Source organism: Bombus pascuorum, chromosome 13, assembly GCF_905332965.1.
Source record: "Bombus pascuorum chromosome 13, iyBomPasc1.1, whole genome shotgun sequence".
NCBI classification, from domain to species: Eukaryota; Metazoa; Arthropoda; class Insecta; order Hymenoptera; family Apidae; genus Bombus; species Bombus pascuorum.
In genome coordinates, this window is record NC_083500.1 from 9,787,107 (window position 1) to 9,809,735 (window position 22,629).

The following is a 22,629-nucleotide window of genomic DNA, read 5'->3' on the forward strand; positions in this document are numbered from 1 at the left end:
AATATAGCTTTCTTTTTAAAGTTCCTCCTTGTCATTATACTTAATATTCTATGGCAAAGATGTGCAAATAATGTATGATCCAAGTATATAACTTCAAAGGAGACTAGACATATTCATTAAATGACCGTTCCCGTATGACTGTATACTTTCTTTTATACGTTTTAGCAAAAAGTACTCCACAAAGCAAATATGTCATTATGCTCTTAATAATTTAGGGAAACGATTAAACGTGTTAAACTTACAATGTTTCGCTGTTTAAAAGTAGTTGTCCAGTAATGACGGAATGAGTCCTAAACATGGATAAAATCTAAATTGTGTGGAAACATAGTTTTTAAATGTGCAAATAATGTCATTTATTTAAAATGTGTTTATTATTATAAAACAAATGTCTAAATAGATAGTCAAATACAATGAATATTAGAAATTATGTTTTCATAAATCAACTAGTTCTTAAATTTGTTGGACTTTATCCAATAAGTATTGTGAGATATGTTATATGTATTAGTTGTATTATGCTTATTATTATACCACAAATAACGATGATTTGTACAAATTGGAATGACTTAAACATTGTTATGGAAATAGGGTTTGCATATTTCTAAAAATGAAGTAATCAACATTTCTTGTAAATAAGATATTTATTAGATCCTTCTTTTTATTGTTCATAGCTCAACTTTACTAACAATTTCGCTTGCTATGTTAAAATCAGCAATTTGGATGTTCAATAGAAAGAATTTAGAGCTTTTTATTGAATTCATGTTAACAGATTACTGGAAAATAATTGAAGCTAATGTTTTTGAATACTTACAAAAATATGCATTGTATATAATTATTAACATATAAAACTAAATTATTTGTTTTATAAATGTATTTTCCATATAAATAATATATATTCTTTCAGATATGCTAAAACCATTACCAAAGGATATCTCATTTCTATGTGTAATGCCTTATTATTTTTCTTTAGTTTACCTATTATCGAAATATTAATTACAAAGCATAAAGATTCAGATAATTTTACTGTGAACTTTCCATTTGCTGCATCATATCCTGTGGCTTTTTATAAATTTCCCTTGTATGAGGTATCATTACATTTCACTTGCATTACAGACATGATTTAATTGTAGTTACTAGTTTATAAATATAATTTCATATATAGATTGCATATGCGTCTCAAATATTGGCAACAAGTATTTGTTGTTTAGTCATGCTTGCAACTGATGGTCTAATTGCAACTGCTCTACTTCATACATGCGGACATTTTGCGGTACTTAGAAAAAATGTAAAACAACTCGATTCATACATCTATCGTGTATGTATTATATTCTACTATATATATGTATATAATTGTAATGTTATTTATTTTAAAATAATCCAATTATTGCAGATAACTAGTTTAAAGACTAATTCAGAACACATAAATGCAAATTTATACGAAATCAAAATTCAAATAATACATGTAATCAAACATCATCAAGTAGTGCTTTGGTAAATAGATTTCATGTGCTTCCAAAAATTTTATTATTTCTTATTCACTTTAATATAATTCAGGTTTTGCGACAATATGGAAAAAAATTTCCATCTAATACTCTTTTTACAAGCAATGATCAGTAGTCTCCTAATTTGTTTCGTTGGATTTCAGGTTTCTGCAGTACGCATATTTATAGATTTAAAAATTGTAATAAATCATAAGCAACTTATTATATGTTATTTAATACACATTTTTGCATTACAGACGTTAATGGAACAGTCTAAAATGATTAAGTTTGCTTCTCATTTAATCGTGGCATTTTTTCAATTATTACTTTTCTGTTTTCCTGGAGACATGTTAATACGAGAGGTGGATGATATTATATAATTACATATGTATAAGAATAGATGTACTTAATTTTTAATGTAAAAGAGTTTCAGTATAAGCACAGCTGTATATTCCATACAATGGTCTCAATTAGCAACTTTTGTTAAAGATGAACTGTGTATGATCATTGTGCGTTCTCAAAGACCTAGTTATATTACAGCAGGAAAATTATACATAATGCATTTGGAAAATTTTACAGCGGTAAAAGTTTCATCACATATTTATCTAAAAAAAATATGTAAAATTTTCGTTAGCATAATATTACCGAGATAATAACAATTATTTGACAGTTTATATATATTTACAGATACTCAGTACTGCATTTTCATATTTTATGATGCTTCAGAGCTTCAATTCAGAATCTTAGTCTAGGAACTGGTTTGTATAGTTTCAATTTACTAATAATCAGTTGATGTATAAACATTAAATTATTAAATACTTAATAAATCACAATATTCTTTACATGTATGCGCCCCATCCAAAGTACATTTGACAAAGATTATCTACATTAGTTGCTTCTAAAATCAACTGATTAGTTTGTCCCTCAACACTAAGATTTAAAGCAATGTTCTCTAATTTTTTTCCATGATATCGAATTAAACCTTTGAGTCGTTGTTCTATATTTTTTATATGTTCCACAGCCTAAAATTTTAATTTTGTATTTTATGTTCCATTTATATTAACAATTTATTGCATTATTAATATATTATATTATGGCTTACTTTTTCATTTGTTTTCTCACCACCTTCACTAATATGATTCTTATTCCAGCTTACAAGTGGATCATATACAAATGGTGTTAATACACTTAATAATGTGCTACTTTGTTGTCGGAGAACCCTCATAGTTATTTCACAAGCGCGCCTAAACGGTCCCTCAATTTTTAATGGTCCCATAGCATCTACCATATTATGCGTTAAACGAAATGGTACACGTTCTGGCCACTCAAACAATTCTCCCTGATAATTGAAATATTTTTGAATTATTACAATACTTATGTAAACTACTTAGTCATGTTTTGTCTTACTAGATATTAAAACAAAGAATAAATGTGAAGCATTTAAATTATATTGTGGTTTTAATTTATGAATAAATCTTTTACATACCCTATTAAACAAACAATTAAAATCTACGTGTACACAATCTCCACATTTAGAATCAAATAATATATTTTCTCCATGACGATCTCCAAGGCCAAGAATATATCCCACCATAGACATTACTGCTGTAGTTCTAATATAGGCAGTACGTGCTTCATACCTATTATACATATATATTTATTATTTTTTTACGTTTAAATAATATATGTTTACTTTATTTACAGAAATAATTGTGAAACGCACCACCCATATGGATCAGGGAATGTAAGACGAAACCAATCTCCGAGTACTGATGGATGACGCGGAAGAAGTTGTTGTAGAAATACCTTCCTTTTCTTCTCCAATGGATCTTTTAACGCTACAATGCAATGTTCAAGTAAGGATTTTTGTACTTATCAACAATTTTTTTTTACAAATTTCTACTTACAGCATAATATGCTTCTAAGTTCTCTATTCGAAATTGCAATACCTCTTTCTTTATACAAACTTATAATAATGGGTCTAAACCCAACTAAATTCGGTACCCATTCTACTAAACCGCATTCTTCATTCAGAGGTACAACGCTCTGTAATTTAAACTTACAATTAATTTAAACTCTGTAATTAAAATTTAAGTTTCTAACAGTACATTTAAAGTTATTATGTATTTACATATGTCCGTATATACAATCTTCTTTGTCGAGATTCTGGATCATTTTGAAGATATTTATTTACAATATCGTTGAATTCCATTAATCTGAAGTCTCTTCGTAAATCATCTTTTGGCTTACACATAAATAAATAATCTTTACCATCCGACCCTATTAATGTAATACGCCGCGGTCTTTGAAGAGATGGCATAACAGCTACATTATCTTCTATTCCGGATATATGAATCCAATTTCTAAAATTTACAAAAGATTATAAACTTTTTATGATATACAGTGGGAGATAAAGAATGTCATACATACGAAGAAAATGCATTATAATTTTCTAACGACATGCCCTTAGACGGCAAATGCAATTGCCTAAATTTGGTTGTTGGTATCATTATTGGACTAAATTCCTTGTTTGAAAGTAAACGGGGAAGATTCCGTGACAAAAGATTTACCGTAGTATTCATAACACCCTGTTAAAAAATCATAAATGTATAAAAATTTATATAAATTATTTTAATAATTATAAATTATAAATATAAATTATAAATATTATTTTAATATTTATAAATTATTTTAACTTACTTCTGGTATTGCTTTATTTGATAATTCAATTAATCGCTCCCATAATTTATGAAAATCTGTAATAAGTTTGGTCATTTCTGGCGTTTTAAGTTTAGGATGACTAAGAATTTCTCGGCAACGTCTTTGCCGTGCAGGATATGAAGACTGTAAAGAATATTCTATTAAAATTTTCTTTAATTATTAATAGATAAGAAACTTACATTAATAACTGATGCCATCATCCATAAACTATGTTGGGGATAAGCATGAATTAGTTTTACTAATATGGCACAGATAGTCTTTTGCACCTCAAGGGAAGGATGACATATTCGTGATACAAGTTGGCTAAATGCAGTTAGCCACATGAATATTGGTAGTCTTTCATGATACACTTCTATACCATAGGGAAGAAATCGTCATTTAATTTTATTTTAATTCAATAGTTGGAATTATTATACCCACCCATAATTTTTGACATTTTTAATAATGCGTCTCGTCGAAATTTTTCTTGTTCCCCATCATTAAGACTGTCAGATCTTGATGTTGCACGCGAAGCGAAATCCAACCATATAGTCAACATTCTTGGCATAGATTGATGAATGTACTTGCAACCATATTGAAGCGACTTCCCATAGTAATTCATGGTATGCACTTGTAAATCTCTAAACATATTGTTAATTATCTTACCCATTAGAAATAGTGTATTGTTTTGTACTTACCGTCCCCTTGAATCTTTCTCTTCATCAGACATTCTATCTATAACAGACTCATAGTACTGTGCACAAAACAGTAAACTTTTTTCCCATTCTCTCCAAACTTCAATAGCTTCTTTGTAATTTATAATATTAGCATCAGTATCTACATTAACTGTTTCATCATTATATTTCGCATATAAAAGTTTTGCCTATACAATAAATGAATATTGGTATTATTGGCTAAGGGTGAAATTTTCTATGTGCGTACAACGCGCACGGTTGCATCAGACATAGCCCTAAATGCGAATCACACGATATCGCTACAAACACAAAAGCATGCTTCTTTGTTGAGAGTTTAAGATTATGTCTTAAGATACAGATGCGTGCGTTGATTGGACACACATAGGAAATCCCACCTTAATATTGCACTATACTTCTTTTGTATAAACAAACCTTTGCACATTGCTTCCTTTCTTCTAAAGATTCTCCTGCTGGCAAATTTTTGTAGTGCATAGCTGGACGAAAACAACTGGAAAAACAACGCTTTAGGGTTATAAAAGCGTCTTCTTGACAGCCCTTTTGCCAATATAATTGTGCTTGTTCTATATAAAGTTGTTGTGGAGGACAAGAATCACTAGCAGACAAAATATACATATATGCTTGTTGATGTAATCCACTCCTGAAAGAAATGAGTAACAAAGCAAGATGATAAATATTATATATGTAATTAAATTAAATTAAATTGTAATTAAATTAAAAATATATGTTATATATGTATTATAAATAATAGCATTTACTTTCTCGCAATCTTTGCACTCTTAAGCCAAATCTTGCCAATTTCTTGTTTTAATACAGAATTCTCTTTGTTTTCAACTCCTCTCTGTAATTGAAGAGCCAAATCTAGTGTAGCTCTACGCATACTCAACACAAATTCTACTCCTCGTGAAGCGCGGACAAGTTGACCACGTTTTTCCCATTCTTCGAATATCATTGGTAATTTTCCTATATCAGTTAGCATAGTAGCAACTGCTTTATCAAATTCATTTAATATATGTAACCTATCCATCATAATAAGTACAGTAAAAAATAATTAGTTCAGTAAGACAATAAGTAAGATACAATAAACCATTTTTTAGCATGAGATATAGTTTTAAATATTAATCTTACTTCATAATGTAAGAATAGCTTTGTTGATAAGCCCCTGGCCGTGACGCATCTTCTAACAATGATACCAGATTTTTTTTTAAGGATGATAAATCTGGTTTAATACCTTTCTTAAGATCTTCAAGTAGTACATGTTTTATATTTTTTTGGGAAGGGTCATCAAATCTTATGAAATGGGCTAATCTCCAAAACGGCTCATGTTCTATCATTAATGGCTCTAATTCTGATCTGTTACTTAAGACTCCTTCAGTGATATGTTTTGCTGTAAAAGGTTGATCGAGACCAAGATAGCACTGGATCATTCCTTGTAAATATGTATGTTTCGAAGTTTTTTTCTGTGCCAATCTCTCATAACAGGTAGCAGCATCCTATATATTTGATGAACGTTTCGAATATATGGATATATATTAATATTTAAATAAATAAATTTTATTATACCTGAAGTTGCCCATTGACTTCATGAGCTAAAACTAGTTGTTGAACTGTAGGAGTATGGTCCTGTGTAGCTAATATGCCAGATATACCATCTGGTTCATCCAGTTGTGCATATATTTTCTACATATACACAAAAAGGAAGATATAGCTAACAAACGGACTATTTTTAACCCTATATTGATACTTACAGCAAGTAATCCACCCTCTAATGCTTCTGATAATCCCTTATTAGAAGAAGCCATGTGTTGTTCTAAATACATTAGTGCTCTATGATATTCTTGAAATTGATAACATCCTTCTGCCACTACTAATGCATTTAATGTTTCACAAAAGTCTAGATTCAACAATAAAATACATATTCATTAATAATTATTATATTTTATTGTTAACAATTTAAATATAAAGGACTCACTCTTTAAAGCTTCATACTTGTGATTTCGAACCAATCGTTGTTCCCAAAGCCATCTTTGTAAATGATCTAATACTGAAAATATGATCTATTCGAAAATTATAAAAAAGATTATTAATTGAGCAGTAAAAATATCATGTTTTATATACATACCTGTGCACAACGTGTACGCCTAGTTTCTTCGGAAATTCTGGCATCATCTGCTTTTATTCTATGTCCATGTCTAAGAGGTCTATGACGTAATAGTTCAGGATCAAGCGTAGGTTTTTTTCTAACATCGATAATTGTTAATATTTCTTCTCGTATTTTTGCGTGCTCTTGTACAGTACTATTTGTTATTATATACGCTGATCAGTAAAATATAATATATGTTTAAGTTATAGTTAATGACTCATATTGCGAAAATAATATTAACAAAAATACTTACCAACAACATGGGGTAAACAAAATGTTAATATTTTTATATCACGCTTGAGCGCTAATTTACATGCACGTAATACATTATTAAGAGATTCATCGTGGATATTACTAAACATATTACAAAACCAATTATATGCCCAGTTTTCTACAGAGGAACCGGCTTCAGAACTGTTTGAAAAATAAGTTAATTGAATATAATGAATAATAATAATAATAATAATAATAATAATAATAATAATAATAATAATAATTCAATATTATAGCCCTTTTTTATTAAATATTTACCCATAAATAGGATGAGGAAATGTTTTGTCATCACTGATAGTTGCAATCTTGTAATGTGAAGTTAAAAATGGGGTAATGATCTGTTTCATAGTCACTGGTAAACTATTCCATAATTCGCTGTTTTTCCCTTGGGGCGAAATATCATATGTTCTTAAAATTTCCTAAAATTATTTACTTTTGTAAAATACAAATGTATCTGTCATAGAGAAGGTCATAATGTATAACTTACTTGAATAGCAAGTGAGAAACAATCCATACTCTGACTACTTTTCTGCATTTGAAACGCCCGAACATGCTCAAAAAGTATAGCACAAGCAAATTCTTCATTCATATCAGAAATAAATTTACTGTCAACTAAAATGTAAAAGAAATTAATATAAAAACTAAATAAATAACAAATTAATGCACAGTATACCTCTAGAAATAATTCTACGAGGGAGAAGACTTGGTTCAATAGCTCCTAATTCTCCTAAACATTCGCCATATAATAGACGGATAGATTCATCTTTATGTTGACATCCGATTAATAATGTGTATAATAACTAAAAAGTTATTTATATCATAATAGTTACTATATATCATTAACATATTTTTTATTTTAAGTAACAAACCCACATCAACAATCAATGGATGGATATTTGTTTCACTCAAAATCATTTCATTCAGTTGACTACGATTTTCAGCTAAAAATTTTTGTAAATACATCAAAGCTCTGATTATTACTTCGTCCGTTTCATGCGTAATTCGTTTAAGCCATAATTTTAAATTCTCTTCAAATCCTTTAGGCCTAAAATTTATACAAACGTTAATATAGTAAACTATTTAAGTATTTAATATTTGGAAAAAAAATATATTTTATATACCTAGTTTGTAAAATTCGTGCTTTAATTATGCTTGAAATTTCAACAGGTACTTCAATATCATCTATAAAAAACAATTCTGCGATATGTTCTGGGCATTCTTCATTACATTTAATAAGCAGGAACATTAGCATTGTAATTATTTTTTCTCGATACATATTTAATAACGATATTAATGAAACATATATCGTCGGTAACAATGGACCAAGTTCTTTAATAGCTATACTGAAAAATTAATACACAATTCATTATTCGTTATTTGCAAACAAAATGATTTTTATTACATACTTATGAATAAATGCATTCCATGCATCACAAACAAGAGGTCTAAATCCTGGTCTTTTAAATCCTAGCGAAGTTCGTAGTGTCGCCAAAATCTTATACCTCAGCGGTGTCAAATATTGTGCACCCATATACTCCATTAGTGCAGCTAATGAAGCAAGTGCTGACTGCTGTGTATGTTCGTCCGATTTTAATCCAAGCTTTATATCAAAATTAACTAATATGCCATGTAAACGTAAATTCAAATAAGATTCCTGTAAATATTACACATGTATATTTGACTCTTTCTTGTAAAAAGAAACAATTAAAGATACGAACTTACAATTCCTTTATGTGTAACGTAATTTTTATCTGCATTACTATCATAATCAGATATAATTTTTAATAATCCAACTATTTTCTTAGGAGACTCATGAAAGTTTAATATTAGTTCTTCAAATATGCCCTATTAATCACATTTATTGAAGTTATTAAAATTGAGTATTAATAATCTAGTCCAATTTGTGTATTATTTACATTACCATAAATGATTGTCTTGTTAAAAGTGATAGATTCGTCTGCGTAATTTTCGAAACTAATCTTAAACATTCCGTAGCAGTAGCAAGAGGCATATTCAGAAATGCATAACTGCAAATGTACTAAACAAATATTTAAATTAAAGTAATAACTGACAACAACAAAATAAATACATTTCCTTATTAATATACATACAGGAAAATATTCTTTTAACATTTGTTTCTCATCCATACTGGTTAATTCAGCTATGTCATGCAAAAGAGTTCTTGCATTCGGCACATCAATAATAAAAGGAAGTAAAAAACAAACTGCATAATGCCCGTCTTTGCATAATAACTGACGTGATCCTTCGTATCCAATACATTTTGCAACACGGTGTATAGATGTAGCCATATTGTAAGAATAATGTATGAAGTTATGAACTGCACATTGTATTATGAGCTAAAATGGAAAAATATACTATTGCCTGATAAAATATAATTTTATACCTCTAATTTTAGTAAAATTTATATACCTTGAGAAAATGTTTTTTATATCTAATGTATAAAACTTTTGGAGAAACGTTTAAGAATTTAGCAATATCATGATATGCGGTAATTGCAAAAGCTACTGCTGCTGAAGATGATGTTGAGTGCAATATAGTAATTAAAAATATATTCAAAATTTGCCTTTCAATTATAAACAATGGAACACTAAAATTGAAAATGATTAGGAAATTATATATATATTAAACAAAATAGATATTTTTAAATATTTGCTATACCATCCACAATTTCTTGCAGTAATAAGTAAAGTATCATGCAACGCATGGTTTGCATCTGTTAAAGCTTTCATAAGCGCTCGTACTATAGTATTTATAAGTGATCCAACAAATTCGTCTAAACAAACAGGTACATCATCTTCAATAGTCATAGTAAATTTTGACACAATGCCTATTTTATTCAGTAATAGTCTTTTTATTGCTGTAGTAATATTGAAACGGATTGCAGGATTTTCATCTTCTATATATAAAAACCACATTTTTGCTACTTTGTTATTGTTAAAGGACATAATGTGATTTGAAAAAGAAAGAATATTTTCAGAAATTTTCAAACGTACTGAAACAAAATTTGAAGATAATAAACTAAAATATGGACGAAGAAGATGATCGTATTCTTCCAAGATATAAGCATTAGAATTTATATTGTTTTCAGATATATCATTACAATATTTGCACTTTAATGTCCATGTTGTATTATCAGATCCTCTGTGAACAAAAATATTTTATCGAACATTTCATTGATTAACGAACAAATTATATAATAACAAATTACCTTTTAAAACTTCCACATCTTGACAAATAACAGCATATTTTACTCAATGCAATTACAAGCATTTCATGAACTTTCTGTTCTTTTGAATGTAATGCAGGTTGAAGAACATATCTTGAAATATTTCCCAATTGTACTCCTTCACTCTTTAAAAGTAGTACACTATCCCTATCAATATTTACATGGTTTAACATATTTATTTCATTACTTTTATAATTTCAGACATAAATTACTTACAATACTGCTCCTGCTGCTATCTCAGTTTGGTGATCTACTATACACGTATTTAATAGCTTTAATCGTTCCATTCCAGTACCATGTTCACATAAAGCTTCGAGACATTTTAACATTGTATCAGTATCAAGAGATTTAGCAATTTCTTTTGCATGATTATTGAGTATATCCACAGGAATTTCAATATTTTGATTAAATGGTAATGTTAGTATTTTCTGAATTAAATCTTTATCTGATTCATCATGTGCTATCATATGTATTAGACATTCGAAAATAATATCTTTTTGCTGACATAGCCCAGAATTTAGATTTTTTAATAATGCCTTCAAAACATAATCTAATTCATGTGTATATAAATTTGTTGTTAACTGTAGTTCTTTCAGCCATGATTGTAAAATATGTGAGGCTTTTAAGATACACATGGATGTTTTAAACCTTTCCTTTTGTGTTGCAGTTATTAACTCTTTTTTTAATAAATTCCATGATTTACATATATTATTCACTGAAGCGTTTGCAGTAACTGTGTGTTTGATATCAATAAGTACACAATGAATAAAAATTATAATAAAATCCTGAAATGATTTTTTTGCATTAAAATACTATAATAGTTTATGCATTGAATATACCATCACATAATTTTAATTGTTACAAACCGGACAATATTCAAAATATGAAATAAATTTTTCTATTTCAGAAGGACTACAAATCCTTGGTCTCATGATAAAATATTGCTGAATCTTGCTACACGCTACTTTTTGTATTTCTTCCACAGCATTAAGATTAGTATCTTGCCCTAAACATGAATCTTTAATTTATAACATATTACAAAGAGAGAGCCAAAAATATTTATACATAATTAACTCACATTTTATTCCATTAACAGTAAAATCAATGATTTGAAAGCACAGTTCAATGCTGTTTGAAGATACTGATAAAGACTGAATAAGTTCAATAGATGCCCATAAAAATTTATTCAATTGATTCTCTGATACTTCATATAAGTTTAACCACGTAGGAAGTAACTTAATAATCTCAATAACATAGAGTATCAAATTTTCATGTTCCTTAAAATGTTTAATTCCAAATTATTGATATATATATATATATATATATATATATATATATATATATATATATATATATATATATATATATATATATATATATATATATTAACTTATTATACAATATACTTGCCTGTTTACTAAGTAATGAAAATTTCATTAATTTTATACAAAGATTTAATGCTATAAATTTTACATTTGGAACAGATATCATCATTATATTTAATACTTTTTCAGAGAGTATTTTATGATTCCAAACAGAAACCCCTGTCCTTTCTATAATCTGAAAAAATATAACAACCTTTATAACAATATAAAATACATTAATGAAAATTAGATAAAAATGTGTTACTTTAATTATAGATGTTTGCACTTGTGGTATATCACAGTATTTTATTGTAACAGGAAATGCTTGCAAATTCAAATTTTTTATAATATCTTTTTCTGTATGAAATTTGTTCAATACAATTTTATCTTCTTCTCCACTGATTTTGTAAAATTCTGATATTTCTGAAATTAATGATATTATTAGGTGTTGCATATATGATACCATTTTTAATATATACCTTGAAGAATGTTTATATATTCATTACTAATCGTTTCAAACATTGTAATATGATGTCTAGATAATATTCTAAGCATACAAGCTTGTATCTCTATGCTGTTGCTAAGAACTTCATTACTTAAAGGATTTCCAACTAGGTGAAACATAACACCAAACAACCAGGTGGTAAATGCTGTAATTAAAGGTATGTTACTTCACTGAGTTTTGTCAATGTATCCTCATTATTATTTATTAGTCATAATTGTTATACCAGTATATTGACATTTTAGCGATTCATTTTGCATTCCATTGCTGAAAGGTGGAATTAAAACTGTTGTCAGAGTAGCTGAACTTTTAATTATTGACTCCAATAAAGAACAAAGCATTTGTTTGGCAGTTGCATTTTTTAAATCAGAAAATATTGCAATTATAGGACTATTAATGAATTTCCATACCGAATCTGCCACTGTCACATTACTAGAAAAATAATTTTCCCATTATTATCTAAAATAAAAAATTTTATATACTTTAAAAATGTTAACATAATACTTTACCTGGTACTAGTTTGAAGAATAATTGAGTTATCATGTACTTCCATATTATTAATCCACGTTATTAATTTTCTTAGATCGTGCGCAATGTATAAAATTAAGTATTACATTATAGCAAAATCAAATAATTATCAAACATTGCGCTAACCGATAGACTTTGCTTAAAAATAGTAAATGTGTTCATTCATTAAAGGCATGTTTTCAAACAAAAATTTGGTGTTTTGATTCAGCGGTAAAATTAGACTTTTGAATTAGTATCGTTCGAATCGTTTTCATGAAAATTTGGCTTCAGTGTTTATACCAACCAAGTTTTAGGATTATGTGTTTTCATCAATACTCTGTTTTTGTCATAAAATATTAATTCCTTCTTAAAAAATATATACAACAGAGTAATACCGATCCGAATTTATTATAGTGCTTTCTTCATACTTCATTGTTATAAACATACTAATATTTGCATCGTTTAACCTAATAAACTGTTATTACACACATTCTTTAGTTACGTCCTTTAAAAATATATTAATTATAGTAAGTATAATATCTCACAATCATTAAATTTATGTCTTCTATAAAATAATAGTATATTTCATCTAACTTGACAGGTGTTAATGAAATTATAACTTTAAGTTTAATAAAATCAGTCATGTGTTTTGTTTAAGATAAGTAACGTATTAAAACAAAGTGAAAACATTTATTATGAAAAAATGAGTGAAATTGTACTAATTGATGATGTGTCTGAAAGTAATGGTGGATCAGAACAACCTGTTTACAATGGAGAAACTGAGGAACATACAAGTATATTTAGACTGATAAGCTATTCATTTAAAATAAAAGAATATTTCTTTATATTATTATTTAATTGTAACAATTTATTTGTTAGACAAATCACCTGGAAGTGTAGAAGATAAAACACCTGATTTGATATTGGATAATGTAATTAAAAAAAATAATACTACCAATACAACTAATAGAGCTAAAAAAAGGAAGAAAATTCTAAGAGATGCCACTGCCCCTAAGCAACCTTTAACTGGTTATTTCAGGTATAGTTTTTTTGAGTATTCTTTTAGTATTCAAAAATGTATAATAAAAATGAAAAATATATTTAATTATAATAGATTTTTAAATGATCGACGAGAGAAAGTAAGGACTGAAAACCCTACTCTATCATTTGCTGAAATCACAAAACTCCTTGCTTCAGAGTGGAGTACTCTACCTGCTGATCAAAAACAACAATATTTAGATGCAGCAGAGCAGGATAAAGAACGATATAATCGTGAGTTTAGTGATTATAAACAGACAGAAGCATACCGATTATTCAGCGAGAAACAATCTTCAGAAAAACAACAAGAAAATAAAAAGGAGAGAAATGGAACTGATATAAATTCAGAGCAAAATGTATGATATTGTTGTCTCAATTATCAATTATGTCCCAATTTATCATATCAATGTTAACATTTAATCTTTTATTAGGATATTCAACAAGATAAAGATAATGACTTCACAGGTTTTGATATACCTATTTTTACAGAGGAATTTTTGGATCATAATAAAGGTACATGATAAATATTTTGATATTTACTCTTCATATATAAAATAATTAACTTAAACTCGTCATAGATGTTTTAGAAGTATTATAAGTACATAAAAATTTTATTTACATAACTTCTCTATGTGTAGCATGTGAAGCTGAGTTAAGACAATTAAGGAAAGCTACATCAGACTATGAAGCTCAGAATGCGGTGCTGCAACGACATGTAGACAGTTTGTATGCAGCTGTAAATCGTTTAGAATCTGAAACAAACCAACAACACACAACTAATCAAGTTTTGCAGCGTCATTTGGATTCTCTTCGTTCACAATTAGCAAGTTGTTTTGCTTCAGTACCTCTACCAGGTTGAATTTGTATAATAATATTCTCTATAGAGTTTATTTTCCCATACATCTATTACTGTGTATTTTTTACTATTAGGTACGAACGAAGGCGCAACATTACAAAATATTGATAATTACGTTGAAAGACTTGAATCGTTACTGACTGGCAATGTCGAACAATCTTTGCGAAATGCTGTACGTAACGCTGTATCTCGCCTTGAATTAATTGGATGACGATCGCCTCCCGGTAGTACAACTACTACATCTATAAAACACCATCGTTCAAGGCACTCACATCGAAAATAAAAAAAGTGATTGTGTTCTTTTCTACATACTTCGTAAAATATAATTTCCTTTTTTAATTGCGTATACTCTATATTATTCATCTATATTATATATCTTGCGTATAGCTTAATAATAACGGTATATCTTTATATAACAATAATTTTCTTTCCAATATATGATTTTAAAATTATGCCTTATTTTTTAAATAAATATAATTTATAAGGTATAATTGCATAGAGTTATGTATACAGATGCAATTATTCGTTTGTGTAATTTACATGTATCTAATTAATTCGTAGCATAATAAGAAAGTATCATTATGATACTCTCATACATTTATTAATAAATTTTTTAAACTTATTAGTGATTTGTCATATTGTTTTTCATAAGATTTCGAAGCTGATTCCAGCAGTATCTGAAAGTGAATCAAAATTTGTGTATAGTTTGCATAATCAGTTACTTTTCATGGTTTTCTTACCTAAAAGATGCCGCATTTGGACGTCGATGGATTTCCAAATCATTTAAAGTATATTCAAGTTCTGGTGATAAAAATTGTACCATTTCAGTCGATATTGGTAAAATCGAACGTAAAAGTTCGAAAGTATTATGCTGATTTATTATTAGTGACTTTTTAACAGAATTAGACATTATATTATAGAATTTATCCCTGGAATTTTTAATTCTATAAATTATTGTTTAGAAGCAAATATTAAATTAGTGGAAACCAATACTTACTGTAAAGAACTAATCTCTTTGTAATATCTATTTCTAATAATATTATTTATAAAGTCAATAGTCTGTTGTTTATGTGGATGATGGTCATGAACTTTTACATAGCATCCAATAATATATGATGTACAAATTACAATAATGGATTCTACTATATGACATGCATAATTTATTTCATCTTTAAGCAGATTTTGTAAAAGTGTCATTACCTGTATTAAAGACATAATAAATGGTAATGGATCTATAATTATATAAAAAATAAAATAATACATATAAATAATAATACATACTAAATAAAAATGTTTATGCATCATATTGTCATTCGAAACATTAAAAAAATTCGTCATCAAAATCTCAAATATCAAGCGTATATAATCTGCCTTTGCATCTTTAAAGCATTTTAGTAATGAGTCAGATACTTTAAAAGTATTTGCATTAGTAGTTGGTATTATTAAAAATGGCATGTACTGATCAAAAAGATCTCGTATTAATACTTGAAGTGATATATCACTTTTAACATTAAGGGTTTCTATACCCAAAAGTATCATAGAAAACGTCTTCTTTCCCAAATTCTTTAAAAAATTATGTTCCACTGACAATATAGTTTTATTTAGTAATGTTTTGAATATGTTATTTGGTTGATTCTAAAAAGCAATTTAAGTTACTATAACGCACACATTCATTAATTACATAGAATAACTGCATATACTTGCTTTAGTATATAACATAATAGAAGTACAGAGAATTAGTGTTCCAATGCACCTATATATCCACAAAGCCAATTCTGAATCTTTAGTTTCCTCCGTAATAGGTAAAAGAATCCATTTTTCTAAATGATTGAAATACAATCTCCATTTTATATCGTACTGAATTCGTTCCTGTTCAGTCTAAAAAATATATATATATGAATATATATATATTCTAATATATATATGAATAATTGTATAAACATATTACTTTCAAAGTGCTTCTTTTCTTCATTGAATGCATTATAAACATTAAAATAGACTCATCGTTATTTTGAAATTCTTGAATATCATTAGATGTTTCAAAAATCTTTTGTATGTCTTCCAATTGTAATATATAATTTTGTAAAACTTTTATTTCATTCCTGTTTGTATCATGACCAATGATGGAACATTTTATCCATGCCTAAAATTCGAATATAATGCAAAAATTGTATTACTCAAAAAATTTATTATTTAATAATCTTATTCACTAACTTGTATAATTATTGTATCAAAATTTTTTATTTCTTTCTTCAGATCTTGAATTGCTTGGTCTCGTTTAAGTATTAATGTCAAATAATGTCTTGTAATTCTGAAATAAGATTTTTATATAATATATTTTGATTATAATATAAATGTTCAATTTTATTACCTTATGTCTTTAACAATTACTGATGATGCAAAGTGCTGAAATAAAGTCGTAGCTGAATGCTTATACTTCTTTGCTGTTGTTGGATTTTTCAATGCTTCTAAAGTAAATAAAACAGCAAGTTTTGAAATATCTTCAAAGTGTACATTAGTAAGAGCAGGATCAAATACAAGTTGCCTAACTCTACTTGCAACATAACACCATAAAGCATCCAGCATCTGTTCTACATCACCTACACATAAATGAATTAAAAAACAGATAACAAATTACAATTTTTATATGATGAAAAAATAACAAACCTGTATTAGAAATTTTAGCGAGGTAAATGCAGCTTTCGAAAACGTTAATTAACACTTTCATTAACGTTCCTACCATTTTATTTGAACATTCTAATAAATATCGATCTATCCATCCACTAAATAATAGATATTTTCCTAATCCAATATTGGTGGATGACAAAATCGTACTAAATACATCAATGAAATTATTCATCATTATACGAGAAGTATCATCTTTGCGACAGCATATAATATTCACCTAAAAATTCAATTAAAATAAATAACATGAAATACTAAGTCTACTGAGACCAAGTTATTATACTGTACCGTATTTATATATAAAGATGCTATATTTGCCAAGTTCAGTTTAAGATCATTGTATAAAAGAAGGACAGCCAGTTTTCCTTTCCAAATTAAGTTATGTTTTTTACCATTCTCATTATTATATTCTTTTGATAACGGTAAAAGATCTAACATTACTGAACACTGTAAAAAGTTAATTATAAATCTGTTGTCTATTTGCACGAACATAACTTTCGGAAGAGGATAGTAACAATTGTATTCGAAACTTACAACATTTGTAGTGTCAGCAGTAACAGCTAATGTTAAGAATAATGAAAGAAAATTATATAAGCCAGTTACTGAAAATTCTTCAACTTTACCCTTAGAAAATTTGGAATAAATGCGACCTTTAATTTGATTCCAATGTTTTGTATCGTTGTTATTATAATTTATACGTAAAAAGGATCCTACAACACGTAATTACGATAAAATTAATATATTTATTAATTCAATTAATTCATATAGAAACAAGACTTACCAAGTAAACGCAAGAACATTCCATAACTTGATTCTTTAATACATTCTGTGTTACTAATTCTATCTTTTACTTGTTTAAGAAGATCCATAGTAGTTTTCCTAACAAATAATTCTTTAAATTTATGATAAAAAAATTATAAATACATAAAGTATTTACATACTTTTCAACTGACAATGTCCAAGGGCCAGATACTTGTAACAAAAATGGTTCATCTAATCTTTTATGAAAGCAGTCCCAAAGAAGAGAAATAATTGAAACTTGAGGGTGCCACCAATTAGTAACAATAGTATTTAATAAAGGTATCATAATGCACAACTCTTCATCAATTTCATCTCGTTCGCCATCTTTTCCACCTTTAGAAATATATGTTTTCAAAATTCTTTCTACTTGCTCGTAGTTAGGTCTGATCTTTAAAAAAATAAATAAATAGTTAACTTTGTTTAATACATGGAGATTTGAAAAATAAAAAAATTAAAATATAATTACCCTTGAACATTTAGATCCTAAGTATATTCCATCACTATTATATCCATATAAAAGTGAAAGATGATGAACAATCCATAAACAGAATAACTCAGAATTTTTACAAAGTGTTAGAAAGTCTTTATTGTTACTAGATACATTTCTGTTCAATAATCTATTGATGCATTCATTAATATACTCCCAAAAAGACTATAAATATAAAAACAAACAATATAAAAACAAATAAATATAAAAACATCCATAAAAAATTCTATATACAATACCTTTGATTTCATTCTATCAGATAAACTATCAATAAATATCTGAAGCATAAGCCATAATTCACGAATACAAGTACAATTATATGGAGTTTTCTGTTGTACTTGTGTCAAAGGTATCTAGAATGTATTGCAAAAAAATCACAGATCTAAAAGATATATTCAAATATTTAATCATAATATTTTATAAAAAAAACAGTATACTTTTACCGTCTCAAATATCTTTAATGAAATATAAATTAGATCATTAATAATCATTGCTTGAACATTTTCAAATTCATCCAAATGGTTTTCGATTGAATACTGGCTATATATATCTTTTGTATACATTAATGAGATAAAGAACCACCTTAATTCAATGTGCATATGATACATATGATATTCTGGTTGTGTACACTATAATATATGAAGCATAAAATTATGATATTAAATATCATTATATTTAAATACAATATTGTATATATTATTCTTATCTACAAACCTGATTGCCTAATTTAGAGGGTGCATAATGAAATGTTGTATCAGGAATATTATGTATTCTTTCTAGGAAATGTTTTATTATAATGAATAATTCACTAAATTCTTCTTCAATATTTTCATTTATAACTTGCAATGATTGATAATTCCCTTTTATACTATAAATTTATATTCTTAGTATATATAACAAACAAACAAAAATAGCTTTAAAGAATAAATTATCTTACCTATTTAGATACATTCGAATATATAGAATAAATTCTGATATTATACATCTTACATAATAAAAATCTATATCATCTGTCTTCGAACTTAAAACTTGATTATAAGTCTCATGCCTACTGAGTATTTTTAATTGCATACTGTTGAAATATAAATGGGATATCAATAAGTATAATGAAATATTTTTATAATAAAATAGAACAATTCGTGCAATCATACAAAAATGCTTCTTACTTCATGCATTTGTTAAAATGTTTTAGATCTAACAATGCTGTTGTAGAAGGCACAGTGTAGTTAAAAAGTTGTATATTCTTTTCTGATGAGAGACATTCATCTTGTGGATACAAAACTTTCTCCACTTCTCCTTGTGAGAATAAACCATTTTTATCTAATTCCCAATCATTAAGATTCACTTTTCCATTACAGTTGAAAGTTAAACAAAAATCCATGTGTACAGTGTTATTGGAAAAAGTATAAATTACTCAATGCAAATGTGTACACAAATTGAAACACATTTTTTTATATTTAAATCTGAGATCTAATACATAAAATATTGAGTTACATTAAGAATATTATGCACAACTTTTGCAAATTTTCTCTGTCAGATCTCAACCACAAGCAGACGCTTTTTCCTAAGTTTTGGCGGCATTTGTAACAGTGCCACCTAGATATAAATCATATGATGATACGCGTAACTTTGAAACAAATATTTGCAATGGTCATTTTATAGTAAATTACAAATTTAAAAAACAATGTTAAACTTTCAGTCAAGGCTCGCAATAAATCGTATAACGCTCTATTTCTCAAGCTTTCAAAGTAAATGAATAATTTTTTACAAATAGTTCTTCAAATTTGCTAATTAATTCGGGTGTTATGTTTTGCAATTTTGAAAGTGCCTTTATTAATCGATTCCTTAACACAATTTTACGAGCCACTTGAAGAAAAGGGAGAATTTTGTAATAGTGAAAAAATGGGTCTTCTTTCCGAGACGATGTTGGGATTGAACTTGGATACTGAGAAAAAAGGTTTATTATAAAGAGTTCTTTTGTTAAGGTAAATAATTTGTAATTAAGATATATGTGTACAGTTTGAGAAACCCTTAAAATTCTTTGCCTTCTCTCTTTAGTCTTTTTTTGTTCGAAGATACATTTTTCTGAGGTCATTATTAAATCTTTATAGTCATTCCAAGCTTGTTCTTGCTGTGTTTTAATTTTAATAATTTGATTTTTACTAGCATTGGATGTTCCATAATTTATTTTCGGCTTATGATGATATTTCACTTGTTCATTTTCTCGATAACGATTTTCTACTTTTACCAAAAATTCTTTCAGTTTTTGTGCTTTTTGCTCCATAGTTTGAAATAAAAATACACCCAACGGTCCTGACAAACAAATAGTTTACTTCTTATATATGTTTTATATGTAAGCCTATATATATATATAAAATCTAACCCTTTAATTCATATTCGTTAAATAATTTTCGAATTTTTAAATTTAAAATACAATTGACAGCGTGCAACGTGTAAAGGGGAAAATAACATTGTTTTAATAAAAGTTTTTCGGAACTTGTGAATTTCATAGTAGATTCTTTTAAATATTTCGGTTTATTTTTCTTTACGGAAATTGGTTTTGCTCCTTTGCAAAAAGTTGTGTTAATATTTTTCTGCTGTATTTTGCTTTTCATTTTTGCTTCGATGGTCTTCAATTTTTCTCTAATCATTCAGTAATGTTTCCAAATTATATTTATTTGTATTATTTTAAATTTCACACTTTCTTAATAAGAAATTGTGTCTATAAGTATTCTCACCGTAAAAGACCTGGTCTAGTATAGGCATAAAAATTTATAATATGTGGACTTTTGCATAGATCAGATATGAATATTCGAATTTCAAAATTCATACTTATATATCTAAGAGGCCTATAAATAATCGCAATTATTGCAGGATTCTGCTTTGATTTTATGTGACCTAGAACATGAGTAATATAATTTTATAATCTTAATTATTATATTATGTGTTATATAAGTAAATAGGTATACCCTACCCCAGCGAGGATAAACGTCGACACACGATCCTCCGTTAAATGGTATAATAGTAAAAGAAAAATCTTTCTCTGCGTGGGAATGTATTGGTATTTTGTAGCAAACCCTTTAACAATGAATAATTAGATTCATGTAATATATTAAACAATGACCGAGGAAGTAACTTACGTTCGACCAAGTGGTACATGACCAAAATTCACAATAGTGGGAAAGGAAAATTTGGTCGCCATTTCCGCGTAGATTTTTATTTGCGTTGTTTGATCATTGTAATAAAGTATTTTTAAAGTGTCATTATAATCTCTATTTTCATCAGGTATAAATAAAATATTCATTTTGAAAACAGACCCAGGATTGAGCCATATTCTCTATACAATATATAGGATTTAATTTCATATGAAACATAAAAAATTAAAGAAAGAATTTCAATCCTTCTTATTCACCTGATAGATATCTTTAAACCTGAAATAATGAGTTTCCAATGGTAAAAATCGAATGGGACACGGTTTAACAAAAAAGTTCGTAATTTCTACTGTTTTCTCTTGAATTTTAAAATTTCCGAAATCAAAATTAAATTTCAATTTCGAGGGTACTACGCTTAATGTGCCATTACTTGATTCCTCTCCGAATTTATGTATTTTTTTTTTTTTAATTTTATCTATACAGTATTGCGTTTGGTCAAATATATCCATATCCATTTCAGCGTAGAGAACTGGTATTATAATAATATTATTTGACAAGAGAAATCTGTTATGTGCAATGCAACAGGAAACAGCTGAAAGATAAGCATATATTATTTCGTGTAACTTAAGGTAAATAATTTAATTTTCGCGCGAGTGTGTCATTCACATTCCCATCTGTTTACA

At 27.4% G+C, this 22,629-nt stretch overlaps 5 protein-coding genes across 5 annotated transcripts; 2 read left to right on the plus strand and 3 right to left on the minus strand.

Moving 5' to 3' along the window:
* Positions 1 to 43: 43 nt before the first annotated feature.
* Positions 44 to 3,103, plus strand: LOC132913843 (odorant receptor 13a-like). Its single transcript, XM_060972466.1, has 8 exons — positions 44 to 586; positions 669 to 821; positions 902 to 1,082; positions 1,160 to 1,488; positions 1,552 to 1,651; positions 1,736 to 1,840; positions 1,904 to 2,059; positions 2,166 to 3,103. Exons 1-8 carry the CDS (start codon positions 411 to 413, stop codon positions 2,223 to 2,225), a joined length of 1,260 nt encoding a protein of 419 aa, XP_060828449.1. The 5' UTR covers positions 44 to 410; the 3' UTR covers positions 2,226 to 3,103.
* On the minus strand, positions 1,194 to 13,081 carry LOC132913805 (serine/threonine-protein kinase atr-like). Its single transcript, XM_060972371.1, has 39 exons — positions 12,930 to 13,081; positions 12,647 to 12,852; positions 12,398 to 12,568; positions 12,184 to 12,341; positions 11,965 to 12,114; positions 11,633 to 11,831; positions 11,421 to 11,560; positions 10,771 to 11,339; positions 10,537 to 10,701; positions 9,987 to 10,469; positions 9,738 to 9,915; positions 9,419 to 9,664; positions 9,229 to 9,345; positions 9,030 to 9,152; positions 8,714 to 8,961; positions 8,429 to 8,650; positions 8,181 to 8,352; positions 7,981 to 8,107; positions 7,795 to 7,919; positions 7,566 to 7,726; positions 7,288 to 7,448; positions 7,014 to 7,207; positions 6,864 to 6,948; positions 6,640 to 6,785; positions 6,455 to 6,571; positions 6,020 to 6,384; positions 5,650 to 5,910; positions 5,306 to 5,531; positions 4,877 to 5,061; positions 4,620 to 4,819; positions 4,379 to 4,551; positions 4,179 to 4,322; positions 3,909 to 4,066; positions 3,610 to 3,841; positions 3,386 to 3,524; positions 3,202 to 3,316; positions 2,965 to 3,118; positions 2,581 to 2,817; positions 1,194 to 2,500 (listed from the first exon to the last, which is right to left on the minus strand). The coding sequence occupies exons 1-39, from the start codon at positions 12,971 to 12,973 to the stop codon at positions 2,318 to 2,320; spliced, it is 7,479 nt and encodes a 2,492-aa protein (XP_060828354.1). The 5' UTR covers positions 12,974 to 13,081; the 3' UTR covers positions 1,194 to 2,317.
* Positions 13,082 to 13,192: 111 nt separating this feature from the next.
* LOC132913836 (high mobility group protein 20A-like) lies at positions 13,193 to 15,443 on the plus strand. The gene is made up of 7 exons (XM_060972457.1): positions 13,193 to 13,454; positions 13,529 to 13,721; positions 13,807 to 13,966; positions 14,042 to 14,321; positions 14,397 to 14,478; positions 14,604 to 14,819; positions 14,896 to 15,443. Exons 2-7 carry the CDS (start codon positions 13,631 to 13,633, stop codon positions 15,030 to 15,032), a joined length of 966 nt encoding a protein of 321 aa, XP_060828440.1. The 5' UTR covers positions 13,193 to 13,454; positions 13,529 to 13,630; the 3' UTR covers positions 15,033 to 15,443.
* On the minus strand, positions 15,361 to 20,344 carry LOC132913812 (protein MMS22-like). Its single transcript, XM_060972401.1, is given in 18 exon segments — positions 15,361 to 15,498; positions 15,562 to 15,750; positions 15,819 to 16,021; positions 16,103 to 16,699; positions 16,770 to 16,964; positions 17,036 to 17,132; positions 17,193 to 17,421; positions 17,489 to 17,726; positions 17,795 to 17,953; positions 18,041 to 18,216; positions 18,288 to 18,385; positions 18,448 to 18,695; positions 18,774 to 18,959; positions 19,034 to 19,147; positions 19,238 to 19,423; positions 19,509 to 19,662; positions 19,732 to 19,866; positions 19,961 to 20,344. Coding segments are annotated over 18 exon segments (3,474 nt in total). The 5' UTR covers positions 20,176 to 20,344; the 3' UTR covers positions 15,361 to 15,443.
* Positions 20,328 to 22,461, minus strand: LOC132913589 (cilia- and flagella-associated protein 221-like). Its single transcript, XM_060972020.1, has 7 exons — positions 22,207 to 22,461; positions 21,935 to 22,131; positions 21,769 to 21,872; positions 21,533 to 21,692; positions 21,178 to 21,437; positions 20,812 to 21,107; positions 20,328 to 20,390 (listed from the first exon to the last, which is right to left on the minus strand). Exons 1-7 carry the CDS (start codon positions 22,459 to 22,461, stop codon positions 20,328 to 20,330), a joined length of 1,335 nt encoding a protein of 444 aa, XP_060828003.1.
* Positions 22,462 to 22,629: the final 168 nt, after the last annotated feature.

Coding starts and splice junctions, on each gene's coding strand:
- LOC132913805 (XM_060972371.1), bottom strand. CDS start 12,973: ATGGAAGTACATGATAACTCAATTATTCTTCAAACTAGTACCAG. Junction 12,569..12,646: donor GCTAAAATGTCAATATACTG/GTATAACAATTA, acceptor CTTTAATTACAG/CATTTACCACCTGGTTGTTT. Junction 3,317..3,385: donor ACTTAGAAGCATATTATGCT/GTAAGTAGAAAT, acceptor ATTGCATTGTAG/CGTTAAAAGATCCATTGGAG.
- LOC132913589 (XM_060972020.1), bottom strand. CDS start 22,461: ATGGATATGGATATATTTGACCAAACGCAATACTGTATAGATAAAATT. Junction 21,693..21,768: donor CGACGTTTATCCTCGCTGGG/GTAGGGTATACC, acceptor CTCATGTTCTAG/GTCACATAAAATCAAAGCAG. Junction 21,438..21,532: donor ACTAGACCAGGTCTTTTACG/GTGAGAATACTT, acceptor CTGAATGATTAG/AGAAAAATTGAAGACCATCG.
- LOC132913836 (XM_060972457.1), top strand. CDS start 13,631: ATGAGTGAAATTGTACTAATTGATGATGTGTCTGAAAGTAATGGTGGA. Junction 14,322..14,396: donor ATATAAATTCAGAGCAAAAT/GTATGATATTGT, acceptor ATCTTTTATTAG/GATATTCAACAAGATAAAGA. Junction 14,479..14,603: donor ATTTTTGGATCATAATAAAG/GTACATGATAAA, acceptor CTCTATGTGTAG/CATGTGAAGCTGAGTTAAGA.
- LOC132913843 (XM_060972466.1), top strand. CDS start 411: ATGAATATTAGAAATTATGTTTTCATAAATCAACTAGTTCTTAAATTT. Junction 822..901: donor TACTTACAAAAATATGCATT/GTATATAATTAT, acceptor ATATTCTTTCAG/ATATGCTAAAACCATTACCA. Junction 1,083..1,159: donor ATAAATTTCCCTTGTATGAG/GTATCATTACAT, acceptor TTTCATATATAG/ATTGCATATGCGTCTCAAAT.